Genomic DNA, 23,380 nt, shown 5'->3' with positions numbered 1-23,380 from the left:
AGACCAATCAGACCAATTACAGACCAATCACCCTGCTCCAAATAATCAGCAAGGTCATGGAATCCATCATCACTTCTGACATCATATCCATCCTCTTCACCAATGGCTTCATCTCGGATCATCAATTTGGATTCAGACCAGGTCACTCTACTCTGGACATGCTGCTCCTGCTGTCTCAACAATGCATGGAGGTCCTCAATGCCAAACAGGAAATCAAAGCCGTCTCCCTTGACATACAGTCACGTGAAAAAGTAAGTACACCCCATGTAAAGTTTTGACTTTTTCAACATATTTCAACATACAGCTATTTGATCTTCATTTCAACAATATTAATAGATAAAGGTGATATAATATAACAAATATCATGAAACATTTACATTTTGTAGTCCATTGTATAATTTAAATAAACATAAATGTAAATTTCACATGTGGAAAAAGTAAGTACACCCCTACATTTATCACTACTTCAAATACCTAAAATTAGAATCAGGTGCACCAGCTCAGGTGCAAATGATTAGAACATCGTTAAAGGATCTTGGAGGAACCCGTCTTAATTAAACCTCAGACATTTAGTTTGGTTTGCTCTTTGTTGTTGAAGTGTGCGGCGTCACCATGCCTAGATAAAAAGAGCTCTCTGAGGCCTTCAGAAAGAAGGTTATAGATGCCTACAGCTCTGGGAAGGGATTTAAAAAGATCTCCAAACAATTTGAAATCAATCATTCGACTGTCCGGAATATCATCTACAAGTGGAGAAGATTCCAAACAACTGCCAACTTGTTCAGGCCAGACCGCCCCAGCAAGTTCAGCCTGAGAGCAGACCGCAAGATGCTGAAAAAAGTCTCCAAGAACCCTAGAATGTCATCACGGGACCTACAGGTAGCTCTTGCCACTGTTGATGTCAAAGTGCACGAGTCTGCCATTAGAAAGAGGCTGCACAAATTTGATCTACATGGGAGGTGTGCCAGGAGGAAACATTTGCTGTCCAGAAAGAACATCAGGGCAAGACTAAAGTTTGCCAATGAACATCTAGGCAAAGACCAGCACTTCTGGAACAATGTGCTCTGGACAGATGAGTCAAAGGTAGAGCTATTTGGCCACAGTACCAGAAGACATGTTTGGCGAAAACCAAAGACAGCATTTCACCACAAGAACCTGATACCAACTGTAAAGCATGGTGGTGGAAATATTATGGTTTGGGGAAGCTTTGCTGCATCAGGGCCTGGGCAGCTCACCATCATAGAATCCACTATGAATTCTTCATTGTACCAGAGGGTGCTTGAGGATAATGTGAGGCCATCTGTCGGGAAGTTGAAGCTCAACTGAAGGTGGACCTTGCAACATGACAATGACCGTAAACATACCAGTAAATCCACCAAGGAATGGCTGAAAAGAAAGAAATGGAGGGTTCTGGAATGGCCAAGTCAAAGCCCGGATCTAAATCCCATCGAGATGTTGTGGGGGGATTTGAAACGAGCTGTGCATGCAAGAAACCCCTCAAACATCGCACAGCTGAAAGAATTCTGCATGGAGGAGTGGGCAAACATTTCTCCCAGTCGATGTCAGAGACTGGTAGACAGTTATAAGAAACAGCTACTTGAGGTTGTTTCTGCCAAAGGGGGCAATACCACCTATTAGAGCCAAGGGTGTACTTACTTTTTCCACAATGCGAAATTTGCATTTGTGTTTATTTAAATTTTACAATGGACTACAAAATGTAAATGTTTCATGATATTTGTTATATTTTATCATCTTTATCTATTAATATTGTTGAAATGAAGATCAAATAGCTGTATGTTGAAATATGTTGAAAAAGTCAAAACTTTACATGGGGTGTACTTACTTTTTCACGAGACTGTATCTCGTGCCTTCGATACGGTCTGGCACGCCACCCTGCTCACCAAACTCTCCTCTTATGGTATCCAAGGTAACCTTCACACATGGCTTCCTCACCTCCCCTTCCCCTTCCCTCTGGTCGCAGTCAACGTGTGGCCCTGAATGGAATTCTCTCATTTCCCCCTTCTTGTCCAGGCTAGAGTTCCTCAAGGCAGGGTTCTGGGCCCTGTGCTATTTCTGGTCCTCATGAATGGTCCCTCTGACTCTCTGGAAAATCCTCTCTGTGTCTTTCCTGAAGACTCCACTCTCTGCAGCTCCATATCTCAACCATCACATCGGCAGGCAGCAGCCTCTTCACTCTCTACAGACCTGGAGAAAAATCACAAACTGGTCAAACAAGTTGAACATGTCTTTCAATCCTGACAAATCTCACACTCTCACTATGTCTCTTCGAAAAGACCATCTGGACAACCCTCCCCTCTACTTTCTCAACAATCCTCTACAAGAAGTTCTGTCAATCAATCTCTTGGGTCTTACAATCTGCCATGATCTTTCCTGGGAAAACCACATTTCCAAGCTGGCCCCCAATGCCAGTCGCCGACTGGGCATCCTCCGTCGTGCGAAGTCCTTCCTTGGCACACCTGAGCACACATGACCATTGACCACATATAAGGCTTTCCTCCACAGCTCAATGGAATAATGCTCTCCCCTCTGGGCTGGTGCTCCTGCCTCACGCTGTTGAAACCAAAGCTTTCAGAATCATTGGAATCTCCCGCGATGAAGCAGATTGTGAGGGCCTTTCACTCACTCACTCCAGGCAGGTTGGTGGTCTTTCTGTCTTCTACCGAATCCTCTCTAGCATAGCCCCCCCCCCCACGCCCCCCGCCACAGCCACAGCCCTGTCTGTGCTCTGTCCCCCAAGTACACCTACAGGTCGCACAAGATCTGCCTGCAACCCTCGTCTGGTGAAACTGCCAAAATCGAGACTCTCTGCTCACCTTCACTCTTTCATTCTTCTTTTCTCCCTCCTCCAGAACAAACTCCCTCACTCTCTTCAATCCCACTCCTCCCTCCAGGTCTTTAAAACAGCTGTTCACTACCATCTCTTATCTTCGCCCATCCAAAACCTTGATCTTTTCTACCCCTGTTAATTCACCCCAGATCCACTTTTCTGAAATACCAACTTCTTTCCTGGAAGTCCTAGCAGTGTCCATGTGTTTTTCTTACCTCACGCCCCCCATCCCCCTTCCGACGCCTCCTCCCCCCAGGCCCTCTGCCTCCCACGGGACTCCCGATGTCCCTGCTCTCAGATGTTGTGCTTGTGTGCTTCCCCCTCTCTCCCCATCTCGTCTCCCGCTCCCTTTATTTTGTCGTGTCCTTGTTTTTTTATTTTGTCATTAATGTGAGCTCTAACACGAGCCTCGATCTTGCATACTACAAAAAAAAAAAAAAAAAAAAAAAAAATTGGTTTCCCACAATTCAGTGAGCCACTATGCAAATGTTGTTAAAATTTGAAGTCAATCGGATGAAAATTGTTGATTTTGGAAGTTTGACCTAGAGTTGACATTTGACCTTTTGACCTGAAAAATAGTTCGATTCCCAATTCAGTGAGGCACTCTGCTAATGCTGTTAAATTTTCAAGTCAATCGGATGAAAAATGGCGATTTTAGAAATTCGACTTCCAGATGACCTTCAATTTTTGACTTGCGAAGTCCCTAAAATAAGTTGTTGGCCTATGATGACCTCAAAAATAATCGGTGGTTGGATTCAGTGACCTGGTATGCAAATCATCTTAAAATTTCAATTCAATCAGATGAAAATTGAGTATTTTAAAAATCTGGTCTGTGTTGACCTTATGGCCTATGTTGAAATACTTGGTTGTTGAATTCAGTGACCAGATATGCAAATACTCTTAGAAATTCAAGTAAACTGGATGAAAATTGAGGATTTTAGAAATGTGACAAAGTTGGTGACCGTTGGCCTATGTTGACCTATTGACCTTTTGACCCCTAAAACAATAGCCTTCTTGCTTTTGACCAACTCTACCATTTGGTGAAGTTTCGTGAAGATCGGTTGAAAATTGTGGCATGTAGGCGACTGACATACAGACAAACAGACAGACAGAATGAAAAATCGGTCAGAGACCGAGGACTTGCCGGAATGTACTTTTTTATCGGCCATTTTGGACAAATAACGGCCAAACCACGTGACCGATGACGTCATCATTATTTGTTTTCTAAACTAATTTATTCCTTGATGATGCTCAAGAAATTTCATCTTGATCGGATGAAGTTTTGTACTTGTCGAATTATGACGTCATAATGGAGGCACCGATGACATCATTAACATATTTTATTCCCCATGGAGAATTCTTTACAATGTGCCATGTCTCAATTTTTTCTATTGAGCACTTTCGGATATATAGAGGTGCAAAGTTTTTCGGTTTTTCCAAGATGGCGGCCGAACCACGTGACCGATGACGTCATTGTTTTTTTTCTCCACCAGTTTATGCCGATATGGCACTCAAGAAATTGCATCTTGATTGGATGAAGTTTTGTACTTGTCGAATTATCAAATTATGACGTCATAATGGAGGCCTTGGGCCGAGAGTGTTAAAAATTGGGCAGTCTATTGCAGGGTAAGACAAATATGTGTGTAAAGTTTGGCGATTCTATGTGCAACGGTGTAGACGTAGTACTGCGCAAAGTCAGACAAACAGACAAACAGACAAACCAACCAACAACATACTTGCTGGAATCTTTTCCGGCAAGTAATAACACACAAGACCAACCAATATACTTGAAAAATCTTCGATTTTGCAAGTAACAAACAGACTCAAATGCAATACCATCTCCTCTGGAGAGGGTAAAAAAACAAAAAAGCTGAAGGAAACATTTGGATTTGAATGGTAAACACCAAGCCAGCTTATTGATGACCTTCCAGATAGGCTAATCTGCCTGCTCCTCGTAATCTGGGTGACACGTGATATAAAATCCACAACATGTGACTTAGGACAGCATTGGATGGGCACCAAAATGATGTCATCAAAAAGGCAGCACCACCCAAACATCACCCAAACCCAAATATCAACTCTCATTGAGGTGAAAGTTTACAACTAGTGTCCAGGATTATGGTCACATGTTCCTTGTACAATAAAAAAATAAAAAATGAAAAAGAGGAAACACACCAGCTGTCTTTGTTTTGCCAAACGATGCCAGGACCTCACGAGAGTTCAACAGCTGTGCTTTGCGGAAGTTTCTCTCCAGAACCGTTGTGGTTTTTCCCTCGTTTGAATGCAGAACATCATGCCGCAAGTGGTTCAGCTGGAAAAGACAGATGAGACCCTTCTTAACCAATGTAGAGTCCATGTAGAAACCCACCCACACACTCCCTGCAGACAAAAACATGAATTCATTGCACAATTGCCCTGTCAAGAGTGCCGTCACCCATATTGCCCCCAGAGGTGATGTCGCCCCAGCCTTATAATGTGCTCACTTCAGCCAATGCCTTCGGTAATTCAATTGCACATTGTTTCATTGAAAACCCTGTGCCAGATTTTTTAGGGTGAAGAATGTCGTCAGACAAACTAAACAGTACGTTCACGATTCAAGTTCGGTATCTTATTTCAGCTATTAACCTTAAAAACTGCTATTGCCAGTCAATTTAATGGGTTTTTTTTCTAAGGTAACATCCTGGACAATCAGGGCAAAACACACTGACTACTCTGGGTCACATCTGCCACTCAACCTTGTTCAGCAAAGCCTCTGAAACGAATGTTTTGGAGATTATTCCGAGGAGAAAGTCAAACAGACAAATTATGGATCTGACTCTGGAAAATCCTCTATGAAAAATCCTCTTCCCTGATGACTCCACCCTCTGCCGCTCCATATCTCAATCCTCAGATCGGCAGGCAGCGACCTCTTCACTCTCTACAGACCTGGATAAAATCACAAACTGGTCAAACAAGTGGAACATGCCTTTCAATCCGAACAAATCTCACATTCTCACTATGTCTCTCCGAAACGACCATCTGGAAAACCCTCCCATCTACTTTCTCAACAATCCTCGAGGAAGTTCTGTTGCTCCAGCTTTTGGGTCGAACTATCTGCCATGATCTTTCCTGGGAAAACCACATTTCCAAGCTGGTCTCCAAAGTCAGTCACCGACTGCGCATCCTCCGTCGTGCGAAGTCCTTCGTTGGCACGTCTGAGCTCCTCACCACATACAAGGCTTTCATCCACAGCTCAATGGAATACTGTTCTCCCCTCTGGGCCGGTACTCCTGCCTCACACCTAGCTCGGCTTCACGCTGTTGAAACCAAAGCTTTCAGAATCATTGGAATCTCCCGCGATGAAGCCAATTGTGAGGGCCTCTCACTCACTCACCGCAGGCAGGTTGGTGGTCTTTCTGTCTTCTACCAACTCCTCTCCGGCCTTGCTCCCCCAACTCTCTCTGTGCTCTGTCCCCCAAATATTCCTACAGGTCGCACAAGATCTGCCAGCAACCCTCTTATGGTGAAACTGCCAAAATCAAGACTCTCTGCTCACCTTCACTCTTTCATTCCTCTTTTTCCCGCCTCTGGAACAAACTCCATCACTCTCTTCAATCCCACTCCTCCCTCCAGGTCTTTAAAACAGCTGTTCACCACCATCTCTTATCTTCCCCTATCCAAAACCTTGATCTTTTCTACCCCCGTTAATTCACCCTAGATGCACTTTTTTGAAATACCAACTTCTTTCCTGGAAGTCCTAGCAGAGTCCATGTGTTTTTTTTACCTCTCCCACCCCCTCCCCCCTTCCCATGCCTCATCCCCCCAAGCCCTCTCCCTCCCACAGATCACCTGATGTCCCTGCTCTCCATCGTGTTCTCCCGCTCCTTTTATCATATGTTTTATGTGTCAGTTTGTCTTTTTGTGATCAAAGTTAGCTCTTACACGAGCCTCGATCTTGTATACATTAAAAAAAAAAAAAAAAAAAAGACCATGGGACTCCTTAACATTCACCAACGAATGTGGGTACATTTCAAACCCAGTTTAACATCCGTTGGAGGGATGGCACACACATTGATGATTCAACCAGTCTGTGAAACACCAGGATGACAGTTAATAGCTGGGCCGAGATTCAAACTCAGGCTAGACAGTTTTGAGGTGGGTGTGCCACTGTGCCATCCTCTCAGCCAGGTCGTATCTTATTCTTAATGCACTATTAATAAACAAGCAGCGAGTCCATGTTGTACTTGTATCTTTAAAATGTATCTCGTCTGGTATGATGTGGTTTTTTTCTGGTTGAATGGTGAGCTTCGCCTTTGTACGGAGCTTTTCAAATGCAGGACCGAAAGCGGCTGCTGGAAACTAGGGACAGCCAAACGCATATACAGACACCAAACGTCGCATTATATAAATATATAATTCTTCCTCAACAAGTTTTAGACATATCCGCCTTTATTATTCCTAAGAAGAGCCTGCATTGCCAGTCCAGTCACAAGCCAAGATACCTGATAAAAACCCAAACATACCTGTTCTTTCGACACCTTGATCGTGCCATTGAAGACCGTCCACGTGACTACTTCTAAGCACGGTGGTGAAGTGAGTGATCCCGGATAACGAAAGTATCGTCCAAGATCATCTGGCAAGAGGCCCAGCACGTTGAAGCCTGGTATTGAAGTCGACTGCCCTGCACAGTACAGACGAGGCTTATAAATAAATAACTCTCGATTCAGAAGAAAGACAAGAATGACTGCACTTTGGTTACAACCTGTGACAAAATCCAGTAATGGGCTTATTGGGAAACGTACATTTAAAGCACTCTTAAAAGATGAACAGCATGATTGGGAAACATACATTTAATGCACTATTAAAAGATGAACAGCATGATTGGGAAACGTACATTTAATGCACTATTAAAAGATGAACAGCATGATTGGGAAACGTACATTTAAAGCACTCTTAAAAGATGAACAGCATGATTGGGAAACATACATTTAAAGCACTCTTAAAAGATGAACAGCATGATTGGGAAACGTACATTTAATGCACTATTAAAAGATTAACTCAACACCTCTTATCCATGTCAGCCTCCACCACAGTTATATTAGAGCAAGCTGATTCATCACATGGTCACACATTGTTTAACCCCAATATGGGGCTGTTCAAAAATTATGTAACACTTATTTTATAGGGAAGTGCATACTGATGGGCTTGATTAAACCTTACTAATAATTTTTATTCGACATAAGCTTTGATTTTTTGGGGTCCTTCATCATGAGTAACACTCGACCCAAACAAAGCCAATGGAAATCTGACGCAACAAACCCAGGCAGTGTATAATTAGAGGCAGAGGATGTCTTCGGCCCACCAGGAAACCAAGATGGCGCCCATATCATTTTGTTTCGGTGCCATGGTGGGTGGAGTCTAGCGACAAATGTACATGGGGTTCTGCAGCTGTCCGACCAATGGGTGCACATTTCAAAAATCGACCCCGCATAAGAAGAACCACAATAACAACAACCACCATGTGGAGCTCTTGTAAACCTGAGACTTGACACAGGTAAAAACAAGTTAGTTTTATATAACTAAAATGAGCTGGGGCATGAGATAAACCTGAAGGCAGTTTAAATACAACACAGACCAAGGCCAAAAGTCTGTAAAGGTCTGAAGGGCCTAAATTGTCAAAGGTTTGAAAAGATTCAAAGGGTCCAGGGGCTTAAAGTAAAATGTCAGTAAGGTCTAAGTGATTCAAAAGGTCTAAATGTCTCAAAGGTACATTATAATAGTATGTAATTACCTCTACACACACATGAACAGTTGGGTAACGACATGGCACCCATTGTAAAATTTGCCAAACTATTATTCTATGGCATTGGGTGGCACTGAGAGTGGGATGGGCAGAGGAGGGCATTATAATGAAAACTGTTGAAAGTACATGGCTAGCACCCTTGGTGTGAAACAGTGATGGATTACACTTGGCCATAATCCCTAAAGACAAAAAAAATGAAATTACTATTAGAGGGCTTATGGGAGATTTTTGCCAATGCGAATTTCGACACCAATTACAATATAAATTAGAAAGAGCATTCAGAGATCGCAGACTCCCACCAGGACTTTTTGTGTGGTGTTTGGGTGCTGGTGTATTTGTGTGGTGTGTAGATGATACAGACGACAAATGGCCCCACTGCGGCAGGCCATGTGTTACGTGCTCCTCCCCAAACCCCGGTCACCGTGTACCTCCGAGCCCCGAGAGGAGTCACGGCAGAAAGATCTGTTATACTGTGTGTCAAAGATCAATGGTGAAACCACACCAATTGTTACCAACAAAGAAGTATTGTATTAAGGTCACACAAGAATAACAGTACAATAACAATATTAATCAATTGTACAACCAATATATCATTCCTATGATGGTACAATCAGTTTCGTACAATATAACTCACTGTGCTCCAAGTGAGCGAAAAGAACATTCCCAATGTCTCTGTCCCGGCATCAAGCCAAAGTCGATCCATGCTCCAGTGATCGTCAGAACGATGACGTATCGAGACCAGAATCCTGTTCGGTTGACAGTCACACTGCCAAAGATAGGCAAAGGTGTCCTCAAGAGGCGACTGGGAAATCACACCTTCGGGTATGGATGTTCAACGGCTCCCCACATGGTGAACCGCAAGTTCCCACTCGAAATCCACGTTACACATGCAAACCAAGCTAACGGTTGGATGCGTTGAAATAGTTGGAGCGAGGTGAAAAACCTGGAGCGATGCGAAATCGGGAGCGAGGCAAAATGGCCAACGGTCCGTTCTCGAGACGTAACAACACTCCAATGATTCTCTTCGGAATCAACCGCAAACCCTGTTACGCAGGTTTATCTGTCACAGTGATAACAACTCTGTCGCAGGAATCCCTTTCCCAGGAAACCCCAAAATTCGCTAGTGACCCCCGTTCGCCAGCGTTTGCTCCAGACCTCCAAGCAGCTCGGCTCCTTCTCTGATCTCACTTGCTCCGCCTCCTTTTTCCTCTTCTTCCTCCTCTTCTTCTTCGTCCGGTTCCAGATCCGGTTTCCGGTTTCTTTGAAAACATTAGCTTTTTTTAGCTTTTGAAAACAGTTATCTCTATTTCACCTAAGTGATAACAATAATAGTACATGCAACCAAAAATGTTTACAGTGGATGAGAACCACAACAACGGAAGTGACGAATCCGTAACACTTGGTACAATCCCTCAGGCCTTCTTCCACCATCTTGCGTCCTCAATGAGGAACAGTTGCCAAGCGTGTGTCAACGCAAATGGTGGTCAAACCAGATACTTAGCTATTAACTGACTGCTGGCCGCACCCCTCTTTGAGCCTCTGGAGACACGTCTTGCACACACGTGTTGACATGTCAACTGCATCAACAGCTACAGCTACAGCCACGCCACCAGAAAATAATTTGAAACTTTATTATTGCTATTATGGCTTTATTATTGCAATTATGGCTTTATTATTGCTATTATGGCTTTATTATTGCTATTATGGCTTTATTATTGCTATTATGGCTTTATTATTGCTATTATGGCTTTATTATTGAAACTCCTGGCATTAGTAAACAGCATTTCTATACCTTTTCCATTTCTGTAATTACTTTTGCTGCCTGACCTTATCAATCATGTTTTTATTCTCAGTACCTTCATTTATAGCCTTTCCACCCTCCTCTACCCTAGAAACACCATTCATTCTCCAATTCCCACTGCTAATAGTGCTGCCCCTCTCCGTTTGGCCTATGTATGTAGCCTATTCTGGAAGTTCACCCTTTGATTGTTTCCTGAACCCCCAAACCTTGCTACCGACACTAATCTTCGTTTGTTTTACACCATTTTAGACCGACACCAAAACCTTGCCGAAACATCTATCACTTTACTTATGAATCACATTCCCTTAATCTCAGAATACCATAAAATATTACCTCACAGCCATTTGCTTTCAGTCACCTAAGCTATATATCCTTTACCTATTTATTTTAATCCTCTGGGGTCAACATTCCCTATATAATTTGGTCCAACGTGTATTACAGCCACTGTTACTGCTAGGACCTAACAAAATATCATTTGACGTTCCTCCATTGTCCCCAACTCCCGCTCATTTGGAACAACACACAACTCTACGTCTATGATACTTCATGCAGGATTATGTGCACATATTTAACAGTTTCATTGCCAATAAAAACACCATCCTTCAGGCCTCAACCCTGTCTGCACTCACTCTGGCATTCCAGCTTTACCCAAGCCTGCACTTGGTCTAACCTCAACCCTGCCCACGCTCGCTGCATCATCACTCCCAAACTCTTCTGCAGACTCGGTCCACAAACGGAACGACTCGGCCAGCCACCTTAACCGTCAAGCCAAGGGTGCAAGGTGGTGGAAGAAGGCCTGAAGGATGTCATTCCAGGCCTGTACCAAAGCCTGCCACAGCGGGGCCAACGTCATCAGCTGGTTTTGAAGACGGCGCAATCGTCATTCCAATTCATCCCACACATGTTCGATGGGTGAAAGATCAGGTGAAAGAGCTTGCCTGGGAAGTGTGGGAATGTTCTGTTGCGACGAAGTAGGTGACCACTCGTGTTATCCTGTTGAAGTGTGCTGTGATGTACATGAACCTTCCTTGGACGTGAGGATGGAGAACTTCATCACGGTACAGAATACCTGTCAAATTGCCATCAATAACTCGAGCTACGTTCTGTAATGTTCGGTGATGCCTCCCCACACCACCACAGTTCAGCTGCTGAACGACCAACGTTGCACAATACATGCGCCAGTGCAACGTTACCCTTCCCATCGGTAAGCACGACAACGACCATCACCACTGTCAAGATGGAAAATTGACACCTGTAAAGAGGAATGCAGCCCAATCCTGTCTTCTGAACCTCAGACGTTGCCTTCACCAAGCTAGACGCAAATGTCGATGATGTGGAAACAAAATTGGATGTACTACTGGTCATCGTGGTCAGATGTTATAATCAGCACCGATTGGCCGCATGCCAGGGATGCTGTGAGCTGTCAAACTTCTTGTCTGGAACACATTCCTAAGGTAAACCAACCGGATATGGTTATCCTGTCAACATGACGTCACACGTGGTCGCCCAGAACGTGGACGGTCTCCGATGTTGCCAGTTTGTTGATAACGTCTCGAAAGTGACAGTGCGGCGTTCCGACGAACACCAAAACACCTAGCCACAACGTCTTATGGCATTCCTGTCTGAACGACGCCAATAGCAGGAAGACGTTCATTTTCGGAAAGGAGTGGCATTCACATGTACAATGTTTACATGTCAAAATGTTTTTCACAGCTGGGATTGTTCACCGGATCGTGCTGCGTCGCAATTTGCCCAGTGCCACGTGTAGCAATGTCATGTGACTCGGTACACATGCATGCCAATGTGTGCGTGCAGTGCGCAGTATACACGTGAAAGTTCTGGATATTTATGGGTAAACATGTCGAGGCCATTTTGGCTGACCGTCATATTGCTCGGGTACATGTCAGTATCATTTTGTGTAAACATTTTATGGTGCTCAGGAACTGTTTTCTTGGGGGAGTGAAGCTTGGGGGGGGGGGGGGGGGGGAAGAGTTCATGGAAAGAAGTTCATGAAGAATTCAGAAGGTCAAGTGGAAATGGAAAAGTATCAATTATGGGGGATTTCTCTTTTCCCTGGATACATTGTGCCCATGAACAAGGAAAAGGCAGAGATGGTGAGGATTTTCTAGGTCTAGTCCTTTTTAAATAAGCCCACGAGGGGGTCCGTTGTTCGACCTCCTTTTCAGTTATGACCACATACGATAGAGGAAGTGAAAGTAGGACAGCACTTCCGACAAAGTGATCATAGCAGCATAGTATGTGCAAGTGTTCTGTTAAGAGTTACAGTTCAGGATAGTAATGGCTATTTTTCATTTTTCCAAAAAAGATGGATAAAATGAATGAGGGGGGGGGGGTGGGAAGAGATTGGCGGGGGGGACACAAGTCCTTTCCTCGGAATACTAGTTTGGATTTTAACTCCTAAGGACAACTGCATGCAATTTCTTATTGCGGTGGAAAACAGTGCTCCACTGCAAAGGATAAAGAAGGAAACTGTGGTGAAGGTTTTGCCAGAGGACAGAGTTAAGGCAAAACGAATGGGTGTTGGCAAAGGTGAATAAAGTACAGGTCTAGCCAGTTTCACCTAAGTCCTGCCAAATAGGGTAAATCCACTTTCATAAGCATGTAAATATTCCTCAGTGTAAGGAACGAGCTCACAGGGATGGTGAAATCTCCTGTAAGCAACTCTAGTTACCATCTGAAAGCCAAACAGCAACAACGCTGCATGTTTGGTAGAGCGCACACCTCCACCAGGCTGAACGGTTCATGTTTTGTATCCCACTGACAGGCCATTTTGGCCTGTCAGCACCGATTGGACCCAGACACCGACTGGACCCAGACACGAACAAAAATCGAATTGGCTTGTTCTTGTCGCCTACCCAACTCATCCCCCAGGTTTAGTCATAACTCGCACACAACGTTTTGAAATATCATGTTATGTATCACTTTTTGCTCTATAACTTAATGCTGAAGAATCACTTACAAAATTAAATAACTCTCATATCCAAATCCATATTCAGATCTTCACCAAAATTGAATCGATTCGTCCTCGTCACACCCAACCTGACCACCAAGTTTCGCCAAATGTGTCCACAACGTTTTGCGATATCGTGCTATGTTTCGGTTTTGCGCTTTCTCCCAATGGTTAAGAATTACTTGAAAAATTCTCGGATCTGAATCCAGATCTTCACCAAAATCGAATCGTGTTGTCCTCGTCTCAAACCCAACCTGTCCTCCAAATTTTGTCCGAATCCGTCCACAACTTTTTGAGCTATCCTGTTCACAAACAGACAGACAAACAGACAGAGGTGAAAACGTAACCTCCATCCACCTATGGTGGTGGAGGTAAATATCATGGGAAAAGACGAAAGTGTTTATTTAAGAAATAAAATCGAAAGTATAACCTTTAAATTTAAGGTACACCGGCTTGTAGGAGGTGATGGGGTGAAGGAGGGGGTGATAAAACAAAATGCGATAGTTGAGTGGAATGGAATGTACTGCAGACAAAAACAAAAAAACGAAATTAAGGTGAAAAGGTGAAAAAAAAGGAACTCCCATGCAAAGATAATAAAACTTTCAGTGAAAATTAACCACACATGTTCAAAGTAAAACCAAAATGACGAAATCGCTTTATCCCATGAAGGGAGCTTCGTTCTGCCATTGAAGGCTGAGGTCAAGAGATTTCATCTGATGACAATGGGCGATGAAGGAGCAGCTGGAGTATTTTCAATTCCCTTGTTACAATTGTTCTTTTTTCGATGCAGGATCAAGGCTCATGGAAGAGCAATGTTGTCATACCCTTCCTCCCGTCCATGGTACACTGAAACGTGTGGTGGGGCAGTTGCCCTAAAACAACTTGCCTTTGCCTCTTGGAAGGCAAATCCAACTGAAGGCAAATCTCAGTTCCTTCCACCAAGCTCGGAACAAGTGTGTGTCTACCCTCAGAAAAGCCAGGAAACACTATCTGTCTACTCTCAAGACTGAACTCTCAAACCTGTCCCCCTCCTCCAAATCCTGGTGGCGTCTGGTCAAACCTGTTTCTGGTGTGTATTCCCCCTGCATCCCCTCCCTCACCTCAAATGGCTACACAGCCGACTCCGCACGTGAAAAAGCCGAATGCCTCAACTCTGTGTTTGCCTCAAAATCTTGTGTCCCAAACCCATCTCTCTCTGTACCCACCTTTCCCAGTCGAACCCAACTGCTCCTGGATCTGTGTCCTTCTCTCCTGACAAGGTGGAGAAGTTTCTGACAAACCTCGACTCTGATTCTGCAACTGGACCAGATGGCATCAGCCCACGGGTCATAAATCCTGCTCTGCCACTCTATCTCACCCTCTCTCTGTTCTTTTCACCCTCTCTTTTGCTCAAGGTCATCTGCCAGCATCCTGAAAATCAGCAAACATTACCGCTTTACACAAAAAGATGCAAAACAGATCCTTGCAACTACAGACCAATCAGCCTTCTCCCAATTATCAGCAAAGTCATGGAATCCATCATCACTTCTGACATCAAATCCTCCTCTTCTCCAATGGCTTGAATTCGGATCATCAATTTGGATTCAGATCAGGTCATTATACTCTGGACATGCTGCTTCTGCTGTCTCAACAATGGATGGAGGTCCTCAATGCCAAACAGGAAATTAGAGCTGTCTCCCTTGACATATATCGTGCCTTCGATATGGTCTGGCACCCCGCTCTGCTCAACAAATTCTCCTTGCATGGTATCCATGGAAACCTCCATGCATGGCTGGCGGACTTCCTCTCTAGTCGTCAACGTGTGGCCCTGAATGGATTTCTCTCATCTCCCCTTCCTGTTCAGGCTGGAGTTCCTCAAGGCAGTGTTCTGGGCCCTGTGCTTTTTCTGGTCTTCATTAAGGATCTCTCCGACTCTCTGGAAAATCCTCTCCATCTCTTTGCTGATGGCTCCACTCTCTGCCACTCCATTCCTCATCCCTCAGATCGGCAGGCAGCAGCCTCTTCACTCTCTGCAGACCTGGATAAAATCAAAAACTGGTCAAACAAGTGGAACATGTCCTTCAATCCTGACAAATCTCATGCTCTCACTTTGTCTCTCCGAAAAGACCATCTGGACAATCCACCCATCTACTTTCTGAACAATCCCCTTGAAGAAGTTCTGTCACTCAGGCTTTGGGTCTCACTATCTGCCATCGGGGTACACACCGTGATCATTCATCCCAGCAAGCTGGTACTCATGATCTTTCCTGGGAAAACCACATTTCCAAGCCGGCCTCTAAAGCCAGTCGCCGACTGGGCATCCTCCGTCGTGCGAAGTCCTTTTTCGGCACTTCTGATCTCCTCACCAAATACAAAGCTTTCATCCGCAGCTCAATGGAATACTGCTCTCCCCTCTGGGCTGGTGCTCCTGCCTCACACCTAGTTCGGCTTCACGCAGTTCAAACCAAAGCATTCAGAATCATTGGAATCTCCCGTGATGAAGCTGAATCTGAGGGCCTTTCTCTCTCTCTCTCTCTCTCTCTCTCTCTCTCACCACAGGCAGGTTGATGGTCTTTCTGTCTTCTACCAACTCCTCTCCAGCCTTGCTCCCCCTGCTATGTGCTCTGTCCCCCAAATATTCCTGCAGGACACACAAGATCTGCCAGCACCCTCTTCTGGTGAAACTGCCAAAATCAAGACTCTCTGCTCACCTTCGCTCCTTCATTCCGCTTTTCTCCCACCTCTGGAACCAACTCGCTCACTCTCTTCAATCCCACTCCTCCCTCCAGGTCTTTAAAACAGCTGTTCACCACCATCTCTTATCTTCCCCCATCCAAAATCTTGATCTTTTCTACCCCCGTTAAAACGCCCCAAATCCGCCTCTTTGAATCCCCAGCTTTTTTCCTGGGGTTCCTAGAAGTGTTAATTTGCTTTGTACCGTGTATCTCTCCCTCCTCCCCAGCCCTCCCGCTTCCACAGATCTACCGACATCCCTGTTCTCTTCTGTTGTTGTGCTTGTGTGCTTCCCTCTCTCCCCCTCTTGTCTCTAGATCCCTTCATTGCACATTTTGTGTGTCTGTGCATGTTTTCATGTTCAATGTGTTAGCTCTTACATGAGCCTCGATTCTGTAAAAAAAAAAAAAAAAAAAAAAAAAAAGGTTGAACTAACAGTGGAACGAACATCAAGGGAATGATGGAACAGGAAGAGAGGATCGGGAGTAAGCAAGGAAACACTGAAACTTGCAAGTAAGATGGTTGGGTAAGGAAAGGTTAATGGGGGCAATAAAGATCATGGATCAGAATTAGGGATGGCAACAGATGCAGGTGCACTGCTTGCCAGAGGTCGTGGAGGGAAGAGCGATACAGAACAGCCTTTGGAAGGTCGTTTCTATAGACAGGAAGAACAAGGAAAAAAAGTGTTGAAGTTGGCAGTCAGATATGTGCATCCTGGAATGGATAGGGAGGGTCAGAGCACTGAAAGAGCAGAGGGGGCAAGATCGGAAACTAGATGGAAGAAAACAAAGACTACTGCGGCCTGCGGTGTGACAGCAACAGGCAGCTTTGGCCTCGTCACGGGACATTCCAATAATTACTCAGCGCACACAAAGTCAATATCAGGGTTAAGCAAGGAGTTCACTTCTGTCTGTCCTTCTGTCAATATCTAGGAATAATTTAATTTCATCTGAAAGTTACATTTTGAACACGAATCAGAAAACGCCATCTGTAGTTTCGGAGTACTTTGGCTCTGAATTCATCCTGATCGGGCATGCGAAGAGAGTGGGATAATGTTTTTCCTCTGCCTCGTAGTTAAACAAGATTGAAAATCATTCCAAACAGGAAATTTACTGTTTTTAAGGACATCATAAAGGACACAAACAACAGGCACAAGTAACTAATTTAACGTGTTAAATAAGGTGGCGTATAAGATGCTTCATTAACGGCGGTGAACTTCGGGATTTTTATTTTCTCCAAACTTTGAAATCTTTATTTTATTTGAATTGAATTTTATACTTGAACACTAAAGAAAACAAGTCACCTTTTTGGTACTTCCAAAACCCTTCAGTTTATCAGTGCTTGGACAAAATATTACGGCATTTTACATCATCACAACCAACCAAATTTGAAGCTCATAGACGGCGTCCATTTCCTTGTTTCTCAAGACAGCATGGGGTAAGGTGTTCGATGAACTCTCTAGTTATGAGAGCTTTAGATCCCAGATAATCCAGGAGAGACATGTGATGCTGGAGCCCCTAGCGGAGAGCAGTACTCCTTGAGCGCCAGACAAAGGCCTTGTATAGTGCAAACGGTGTTGTGTACAGTGTTTTACATTCGTAAATGGTGTAAACCTCGATTGCTGTCCTCACGTGTCGAATCTGTTTTTGTTTACTTGCAGTTTCAATTGGTTTGGGCCATTTCAGTTGGCCAGGTCGTTCATTTCCCGTTCCCACATCTCTGCTGTCGGCCATCCTCCCCACCCTGAAACTGTTCTTCACATCTTGTGGATGTCCTGTGCATTAATTGCTGTACTCTACATTCTGTTAATCATTCATTCTTCACGTGGTCTGAATTCTTCCTCCATCTCCACACTCTGCTCACTTTCCTCCCTCTAGTTCCTTTTACTCCCAACAAAATAAAAAATAATAAAAAATAGTAATTATTTTTATTTAAAAAAATAAAAAATTCCTCCCGTCTGACATGTATTATTCCTTCTTTTGTTCACTCCTAATATCCTTCTTTGTACATAATTAGGAATATATATTTTTACAAGGGTCTAGACTCATGGAGGAGCTAAACGACAAAGGGCAGTGGGTATACAAAGTACCAAAGGGTACTAGCGGTATGGCCATATGCAAGAAAGAAATAAGGAATAACATCGAAACGGGTAGCAATGGCAAGCAGAGGACGGAATGGGAAGGAATCAGCAAGTGCACAGGAGATCATGCAAGTGCATTGGCGAGTACATGTGACAGTAATGGGCAGCGCATTTGAAAGACAGAAGTGAGAAGTACGAGACAACGGAGACAGAGAGGCGATGGCACAATTGCGAGAATAAGGGGATGAATGAATGCAGGTTGGCAACCATCTTGAACTTTGGGAGCGTCAGCAGGCCAGGGTTTCTTGAAGAATGCATAAGACCTGGGGTGGCTTGAGCAGGGCAGAGCTAGAAGAGGGTCGGAGGAGCAAGGCCAGATGTGAGCTTGCATAAAATAGAGAGCTGCCAACCAACCTGCTGCCAGTAGAGAGAGGCAGTCCTGAGGAATTCACCTGTGTCTTGAGATTCCAATGGTGTGAAAGACCATGTTTTTGACTGCTTTAAGAGGAGCAAGGCGGGAAGCAGGAACATCAGTCCAGAGTGGGGAGCCTTACTCCATATAAAAGTCTTATAAACCGCGACGAGCTCAGTGTGGCTCAGGAATGCCTTAGCTCTATGGAGAATACCCAGACAGCAATTAACCTTTGATGTTAGTTACCTCCACCACCAAAAGTGGATGGAGTTTACGGTTTCACCCTGTCTGTCAACTTGTCTGCCTGTTTGTCTGTCTGTTTGTCTGTCTGTTTGAACAGGATATCTCAAAACATTGTGGAAGGATTCAGACAAAACTTGGTGGAGAGCTTGGGTATGTGACATGGATGAAATGATTGGATTTTGGTTCCGGTCCGAATCCGGATTTGGCCTATCAGTGGGATACAAAACAAACTGTTCAGCCTGGTGGAGGTATGCGCTCTACCGAGTGACCTTCTAGTTTGCTGATAAAATCCTTCGATGAAAGGTTATGGCAGATAGTGAGGCCAAGGAATTTCAGGCGCTGCATCTCTTACAGTAGCTGTCTAGAGAAGCTTATTGGATCGTTTAAATTGTCGATCTTTGTGGAGCGCTAGTGAGAATGTGTGAATGAATGACTCGAGAGATATCCAGAGATGGTCACAACCTCGTACTTGTGGTTTACGGCAACAGGACATTGATTGAAGTATGCTAACAACCATGGGAAGAAAGGAGACGTTGACGTTTCGGGCGTGAACCGTTTTGCTCCGATTAAGGGTTGGTGCATGAAACCTTATGGCGGTTAGCAGACTTCAATCAATGTCCTGTTGATTTAATCACTTGTTCTACCTGTTTGCTGATGCAGATCGACACCATCATTCACCAGCAAGACCAGTTCTCAATATGAATGGTCTGTAGTTGAAGGGATCGGTTTTGCAACCTTTATTTTGCATAAGAGTGATGTTGCAACTTTCCAAGATGGAGGAAGTAGCCCAATCAATAAAGACCTGTGAAAGAGGGAAAGGAGAGATGGTTCATGATAGGAGTGCAGGACAGTTAGACCATCAAGAATGGTTATGGAAGAGGTGTTTAGCTAGGGAGGAAACTTCACTATAGCAGGGGAGAAGCCCACATGCTTTGGGAACATGGAGGGTGAATGAATGAATGAATTTAGGACCTTTGTCTATCGAGTGAAGATACATTTTCTTGTGCAATGACCAACATGACTCCATCCTTTCGGAAAGAAGGAATGGAAGGCCAAGTGTACCAGACACATACTCAACCATCTCCCACCAGGCTTTGGAGGATGGTGAGAGGCTGGAGAATTTGGATCATAGGTGATCCTTGTAAGGTATCTCGACAAACTACGATCGATTGTAGCACACGTTTATTCACTCTGCCGATACAGGCCCGATTAACTGCAGCGCCATCCGAGCTGGGCCATAGGGATACAATGCGGTCACGGTGTAGGGATACAACGGTGAATATTTGCAGCTTCATACATGACAATCCTGAAGTTAGCTATTCGTAGGATAGATACACAATGGCTAACAGTTGTCATCAGTAGTGTATACTTTCCAGGAGAAAAATGAAAGATGTTTTCTTGCAATGGCCTTACAATGCACATCACTGTACCAGGGTCGAGCTGACGGACAGAACAGTACTCAAGATGATCTCGAGACGAGAGAATGGTCCATTGCAGAAGCAATTCCTCCTGACATTATCTGTTTGGACAGAAATCTCTCAGACGAGATGTTCTGCACTCATTTGTGTCACGTCCAACCTCACCTCCAACCTCATCTCCCCCCTGAAAAGCTTGCATTCTCCAACCGAAAGGCAAACCCTAATGATGGGAACCTAAAGTCCCTCTGCCTCACCACAAGCAGTGCATACCGGTCCTTCGGTGAACCAAAGTCCAACATCAAGTTCACCGACTGCAAACCTCAAGTCTCTCACCATCCTCCGAAGACTGGCAGCAGATGATAAAGACCGTCTCTGGTGCACTTAGCCCTTCTGCACTTCCAATCCTAAAGTATCCAGTCATGTTGGACACTATTCTGGAGAAAACTGAAGCAAAAAAAATGGAACCCAAAATTATTGAAGCAAATAAAGAAAATGACTGCAGTGAAGTAAAGCCTGAAGCTGTTTCCAAGTTTGACATCATCCTTCAAGTTAGAGAGGGCATCACAGGCAAGATTCAGAAGGCCTCGGAGTCTTTAATAACCCACTGATCTTAGTCTGTGCTGGCACTCTTCACACATGCCAAGCAGTTCTTGCAGAGAAGAACCTGTGATTTAAGAAAGTTACTAAAGTATGTTCAACGAAAGTTTGTCAAACCTTCCGTTATTGTGGAATGCCTAGGGGGCAAGGGGATCGTCTTCTGTCGATTTAAAATATCCAAGCAACCAAGTGGAGGATAAACACATTGTTTGATTCACATGACAAACAGTCGGTCAGCTTCATCACAATGGAGACGTCCGACGTCAGTTTGCAGCCTTCTTCAGGGCAGCCAGGTGTTTTATTTGAGCTACAGAGAACCTCATGAAGTGATGCCCTTTGGAAGATGACCTTTTGAACCATGCTACCTGGGGCTCCTGAAATCTGCCCTGAAATAAACCTGGACCAATTCGAGGAACGATTTCTGAATTACCAGATGTTGGTGACAGGATATTCTTACAACAATCAAAGTTCTGGTGTCAAGATGATGAATCACACGCTGTTGATGTCTGCCAGGGTTAACTAAGGGGCATAAAGAGGCACAAACTGCTAAGACTACGGCCCACTGATCAAATTTGCAGAAGCTGTTATGACCTCCAATGCTGGAGAGGAAAGTATAGTCTCCCTCATCAAAAGAACACCCCGAGCATCACCTTTCACACCTTCGCTGTGGACACCACCCACAACTTTAATACAAACATATGACACCATTCACTTGATGACACCACTGACGACACCTGCAACCACCGCTAGGCCATTCCACACACAATAAAACACATCATGGACGACTGTGTGGTCCTGGCTTCACATAGGCAAGAACACAACATCTTGGATGTGAGGGATCTCTGGGTCACTCCTGTGAGATTGATTGGCTATCTCCGTGCTGCGAGTCTGTTCAACCAGAACTGACTGGGGCAACACAACAACAACGACAACAACAACAACAACAACAACAACGACACCCATAGCAGGAGGTCCTCGAAACTAGATGGCACAATGTCATCTCTGATGTTTGTGAAGACACAAATAGGGAATCCATTATATTGAAGACCCCGAGAAGATCTCAAAGCAACGTAAGCTTACAACACAGCACTCGGACTCCACTCATTCATATGTGTGGAGTGCTGTGTGTTGTAGTATAATATCAATTTTAACAGTGAAATCGGAAATTATAAAACTATAAAATTATTAGAAACTATAATAAAGTATAAAATTGTAAAAAATTTCACACATTACAATTTGAGGGTGTTGTCGGAAATGGTTTGGCCGTGACCGGCCTTGATGGTGCTGACATTCAGAGTTCTCTTCGATCTCGTGCTGTAATAATTTTGCAGTATGTGATAATGTGTGCCTCCCTGTAATGTACACTGCAGCATGGTAAACTCAGTACAGCCTGTTTATTACCACAATACTATGAATAGATGGACATTACACCATCTTAGAGCCTTTCTGAAAGTTGAGGAGTGCCCCCTTCTCCCCCTGGATCTCCAACAGAGACCTACGCAGCTCCCAGAACCCTCACCATTGGGAATGGGTATGGGCCTCACTACAGACTATAATCACAAGTTGAGAAGTCTGCAATGGAGTACTGCTGTCCACTATGGGCTGACACTCCAGCATCACATATGTCTCTGCTGGATTCTGTGGAATTAAATCTCTCAAATTTATTGGAGTCTCCCACGATGAAGCAGAGGCACAAGGTCTGTTGCTCTCACATGACAGGCAGATTGGTGGTCTCTGTTTTCTACCGTCTATTCGCCAACTTTGCTCCGTCTGCTCTCTTGGTCCTCTGACCGTCCCCAGTTAGCTCCAGGATGCACATATTCATCCAGTAACCTCCTCCTGGTTAAATTCCCAAAACCCAGGCTTTCCATTCACTTCCTTCACTTCCTTTATTCTTCTCGTTTTCTCACGTTTATGGAGCCGCCTTCCAGAGTTACATTACCTTCCAGAGGCAGCTACATTCAAATGTAAGGTGTGCACAGAGGGAGCTGCAGATGGAGGAAATGTTGAGTTGGATTTGGAGACGGCATGAAGCTGGAAGGTGTGAAAACCTTTTTGCTACCTAGGAGACATGCTGAATGGAGAAGGTGGATCACACTCGGCAACGGTTGCTGGAGTGAGATGTGCATGGAAGAAGTTTCGGGAACTGAGTGGCGTGCTGATGAGGAGGGGAGTGTCATTGAAGCTGAAGGGAAAGGTGCATGCTGTATGTGTGAGAAGTGTTATGATTTATGGGAGTGAAACATGGGTCATGAATGTAGAGCAGCAACGACGGCTGGAAAGGGTGGAAATGCGAATGGTTCGGTGGATGTGCGGAGTATTGTTGAGAGAGAGGAAGACAAATGATGAATTGTGAAAGATGGTGGGAATATAGCCTGTGATTGATGCTGTGAAGAGGAACAGGTTGAGATGGTTTGGTCATGCGTTGAGGAAGGATGAAAGTGACTCGTTGAGAAGAGTGATGGAAATGAATGTAGAAGGAAGTAGAGGACGGGGAAGACCGAGAAAGACTTGGCTAA

At 44.4% G+C, this 23,380-nt stretch overlaps 1 protein-coding gene across 1 annotated transcript in view; it reads right to left on the bottom strand.

The window, feature by feature from the left end:
- The window catches only part of LOC137421275 (carbonic anhydrase 14), a 68,265-nt gene that overhangs the window by 5,270 nt on the left and 39,615 nt on the right, over window positions 1-23,380 (bottom strand). Inside the window, exons 7-8 of the mRNA XM_068107171.2 lie at window positions 7,348-7,505; window positions 5,021-5,156 (exon numbers count right to left, since the gene is read on the bottom strand). Coding sequence (XP_067963272.2) covers window positions 5,021-5,156; window positions 7,348-7,505 — 294 coding nt within the window. The remainder of the gene's footprint in view (window positions 1-5,020; window positions 5,157-7,347; window positions 7,506-23,380) is intronic.

Source organism: Myxine glutinosa, chromosome 2, assembly GCF_964187855.1.
Source record: "Myxine glutinosa chromosome 2, kmMyxGlut1.1, whole genome shotgun sequence".
Classification (NCBI taxonomy): domain Eukaryota; kingdom Metazoa; phylum Chordata; class Myxini; order Myxiniformes; family Myxinidae; genus Myxine; species Myxine glutinosa.
The sequence above is the reverse complement of the archived record's forward strand: the minus strand, read 5'-3'. Positions and strand labels throughout refer to the sequence as shown.